Source organism: Myotis davidii, unplaced genomic scaffold (assembly GCF_000327345.1).
Source record: "Myotis davidii unplaced genomic scaffold, ASM32734v1 scaffold292, whole genome shotgun sequence".
Taxonomy (NCBI): Eukaryota; Metazoa; Chordata; class Mammalia; order Chiroptera; family Vespertilionidae; genus Myotis; species Myotis davidii.
The window spans coordinates 3,427,598-3,432,050 of NW_006285042.1; the positions used below are offsets into that span (position 1 = coordinate 3,427,598).

At 41.3% G+C, this 4,453-nt stretch overlaps 1 protein-coding gene across 1 annotated transcript in view; it reads left to right on the forward strand.

The window, feature by feature from the left end:
• Positions 1–6: 6 nt before the first annotated feature.
• PEX3 (peroxisomal biogenesis factor 3) overlaps positions 7–4,453 on the forward strand; it is a 29,962-nt gene continuing 25,515 nt past the window's right edge. Inside the window, exon 1 of the mRNA XM_006755384.2 lies at positions 7–230. Within this exon, the coding sequence (XP_006755447.1) occupies positions 158–230 (73 nt within the window). The 5' untranslated portion in view covers positions 7–157. The remainder of the gene's footprint in view (positions 231–4,453) is intronic.

A 4,453-nucleotide genomic window follows, 5' to 3' on the forward strand; every position in this document is an offset into this window, starting at 1 on the left:
CAGTCCGCGGAAAGTCGCCTTTGCGATTTCTGGAGAGCGCCCAGCGGGGCCACGGCGTTCCTGCCGGGTCGGTGGTCCAGGGCCGGAGACAGAGAAACGGCTTCCTGGTGCCCCCCCGCCCCTCCCCCTAGGCAGCCCGCACCTCCAGGGCCTGAAGATGCTGAGATCGACGTGGCATTTTCTCAAACGTCACAAAAAGAAATGTATCTTCCTGGGCACGGTCCTCGGAGGTGGGTGACAGCGTTCGTGGATCGGGGCGTGGGGCGGAGGGGATGGGAGAGGGGTGGCTGTCTTCTAAAATGGAGAGGCCGGGGGCCGCGGGCCGGCATAGGTAGAGGGGAGTCGTTCAACCCTCTTTGGGGAGCGGGCGACACACCTCCAGTGCTCCCCGTCTCCCCAGTTGTGGCGCGCGTGCCCGTCGCCCTGACACTGCCCTTACTCTGCTGGTCGCCTGTCCTTTGTTCTCAGGGACCTGGGAGAACTCACCACCATAAGTTTCTGTTTAAGGCACCATTCTCGTATAGACACATGTTGTTGTTTGTTGTTGTTTAATGCTCTTCTGCTGTTTTTCCTGAGAGTCTGGGTTGCTCTTTGGCGCTCCTGGCGCTCGGCTTGCCCCCTTCGTACAAGTTTCATAATAATATTCTAGGAGCTACCTCGGCTCTGTGCGTCGAGTGTTGTGTGAAGGCGATTTGCACGTTTGTAAATAGCACCCTGGTGCAGAAGGACAGGACGATATACCCTAGACGACAAAGGCACGAGGCAGCACTCAGCTCTGCTGCTGCTGTGTTGGAACACGAGCTGTGCAGTGAGCTGGGCAGTCGGACGGAGCTCTCCGGGGGTGCCGTCTTCCCCGGGCTCCCCGGGGCTGGGATCGACGCCCAGGCAGGACCGAGTTGCAGAGGCTGAAAGGAGATTTAGGAACAGATAACCGGTCCCGAGAGCCTGTTTCGTCATGTGCGGTCATTGCATAATGACAGGAATGTAAAGGAGCGAATAAAACGCCCGGCGAGATATGGGAGAAGAAAATGTAGGGATGTAAGAAATTTTTAGAATTTGAGTCTTTTTGAGAAATATTGTCACTGACTACATGCTTCGGTTACAGAAGCGTGTAAAAAAAACAAGGAGAGAAATTTCCCAAGGAGTTGGGCTGTTTTTCTTTTACCATTATTAGATTATATTCTATTTCCCTCCCCTCAAACAATTTGAAATTAACAATACTCTTAGCATCAGTGATTTAGACCTGTTGATTCTTGGAAGTTTGATGAGGCAAGGAGAGAGCCTTTTCCTAGTCTCTGAGATCTGTCATAATTTGATAATGAAGAGACACAAATTTTCATTGAATTTTTTGAAAAAATTTTTTACAGATAAAATGTGTTTTCTGATATATTCAGCCACTGACATCTGTGTATTTAGGTTATACTAAGACTTAAATCCATTTTATTTGTAGAAGCTAAAGATGTATGTCTGATGGAAGAAGTATGAAAAAAGTATTTTTGCCACCACAAAAGGAAATGAAAGAATCTCTCTTTAGCAATCTCAGAAAGACTAGTATACCTTTCAAATTTGTGGGAAAATCTAATGGTTATTAGGAGCAATCATAGGGGAAGCAAAAGATTATACTTAAGAGATAGTTATAGATTCTGTCAAAAATCTATTGAGAACTTTATAGTTACAGATTAAGAGGAATGAGAAACAAAGACAAGGTTCAGAGAGACAAAGAAAATAATCCTAGTGTTTTATAACAAAAAATGTTAATCTAAAAGACAAAAAGTAGATGACCTTATGGCCTCATTTTTTTTTCCTACTTCAAGGGGAAAGGTCCTATAACATGTTACATTTCAATTCATCTAATTCAAGAAATATTTATCAAGTGTCTGTGGTCCTTATCAAAGTAATGTGATTGGAAATAGAGGATTTACAGAGATTTCTACTAGTGCTAGTTACCATTGTGTGCTAAGCTCTTGTATTCAGTGGGGATGACAACAGGATAGTTCTTGTTATCCCCATTCAAGAACGTGGGAACTAGAGCCCTAAGAATTTAAGAAGTGTGCCCAGGGTCTCAGAGTTGCTAAGAAGGAAGGTAGAATTCAAATCCAAGCGTGTTAGATCCCAAAGCACATTCTCTTTCCACACTATACTGTTTTGCCTTCACGGACTTAATAGTCTGTGAGAAATGAGAAGTGTCTTAGTCCATTCATGCTGCTGTAACAAAATACCCAGACTGGGTGGCTTATAAACAACATAAACTTATTTCTCACAGTTCTGGAGGCTGGAAGTACAAGATGGAGTCAGAATGGTTAATTGAGGACTTGCTTCCAGGTTGCACACTTGCAGCCTCAAATGGCAGAAGGTGCTGTGGAAACCCTTTCATAAGAATACTAATCCCATGTAGAAGGGCTTCACCCTCATTACCTAAACATCTCCCAGAGACCCCAACTTCTAATGCCCTCATATCAGGCATTAGGATATCAATATATGAATTCGGGGCAGGAGGGCACACAAACAATCACAATCTAGCAACAAGTATACAGATAATTAAAGTGCAAAACAAGCTGAAAAAATATGCAGATCAAACTAACAGGTAGCATGTAAGATTATAAAAAAAAATCAAGAAAAGGCTTAATGAAAGCCACATATTAACAGGTTCAAAAGCTAGCTAGCAACATGTATGCTCCAAGAGGTAGGGGGAAAAAATCTAAGTAAAAACTTTGAGGTGCAGGCCTTCTTAAGGAGGGATTTCCTGCATTTTGGGTGAGTAATTGCTTTAGACCAATTTGTACAATTTGAGCAGTTTATGCAAAGACTAGATTTTGGTTCTCAAATTTTTTGACTGGAGGTATTCTTTACACTTTTAAAAATTAAGGACTCTAAAAAGGCTTTTAAAACTTGTATCTAATTAATAATTGCCATATTAGAAATTAGAACTAAGAAATTTTTTAAATAATAATTTAAAAAATAGTAAACTTGTAACATATTAACATAATTATTTTTCTAACTTAGCAAGAAGAGTGGTATTGTTTTAAATTTTTTCAAATGTCTTTACTGTCTGGCTTAATTGAAGAAAGCTGGATTCTCATTTCATTTTGTACTTAGTCATTTGCAACGCCACAGGTCATATAGCCTCTAGAATACGCCACTGTAAACTCATGAGAGAATGAGAATGAGCATCGACCTATGAACCAGGACATCAGGGTTGGATTCCCAGTCAGGTCACAGGCCTGGGTTGTGGGCTCGATCCCCAGGCCAGAATTCTGGCACCCAGTCACGATCTGATGCTCCTGAGCTCCATAATTTAGCTAATTAATTTTTTCTTCATTCTTATTTTCCTAGAGAGACAAATCTGACAAAATCAGAATTTATAAAATTTGAGAATGAGAACCTGAGTAAATTAGAATTTGTGTAGGAACTTAAGTGCTAACTTAAGAAAAATAATGGATTGTGGAACTTTACCCTAAATCCAGTATTAGTTTATTAGTTTACTAGAACTGCCATAACAAAGTACCACAAACTGAGTGGCTTAAGCAACAGAAATTTATTGTCTCATGGTTCTGGGGGCCAGAAGTCTAAGATCAGTGTGTTGGCAGGATTTGTTCCTTTTGGCTGTAAGAGAAGGATCTGTTTTAGAGCCCTCTCCTTGGCTTAGAGATGGCCATCTCCTCCCCGTTGACATAAGAAACGTTCAAACCTGTGGAGAAGTTTGTAAAAGTTTATTTCATCCGAACTGACATCATGCCAGGAAGCAAGATCTCAGATGTTCCAGAGAATGATGGTTTTGCAGTTTCTTTTATAAATTTGTAACAAAAGAGGGAATGTATGGAAGATTATGTGAAAGTGAGAAAAGCAAGATACAGAATAGTGAACAAGATTATGTGCTCCCTCCAGGGTGGTTACTCCTTTGAGCTATCTACAAAAGAGGATTATTCTGGCATTTTAAGGTTGAGTTTACCAGATGCATAAGAACAATGGACAGGGCTTGCTTCAGGCAAAGATAAACCTTTTTATAGGTGGTAGGTGTGACCTGCCCAATTAGAGATTTATGATCTGGTCGTCACCCTGTGAGGTTATTTTCAGTCATATTTATTAGAGAGCCCCCTTTTCATCCATATCCCTGTGTCTTCACATCATCTTCTCTCTACACATGCTTGTATCTAAATTTTCTCTTCTTATCAGAACACCAGTCATTGGATTAGGGGCCTCCTTAATGACCTCCCTTTAACTTGATTACCTCTGTAAAGACCCTATCTGCAAATACCATAACATTCTGGAAGTACTGGAGCTTCAACATGGGACTTTAGGAGGGCACACAGTTCAACCATAGCAATTCATTTTCTCCTTTTAGCTTTAGTTAGAATATACTACATTTATTAAACAAATACAGTAGTTCCTAAAGAATTTTTATCAGACACATTGAGAATCTAATGAAAGCAGTGGACCTTCCCCCTGGAAAACA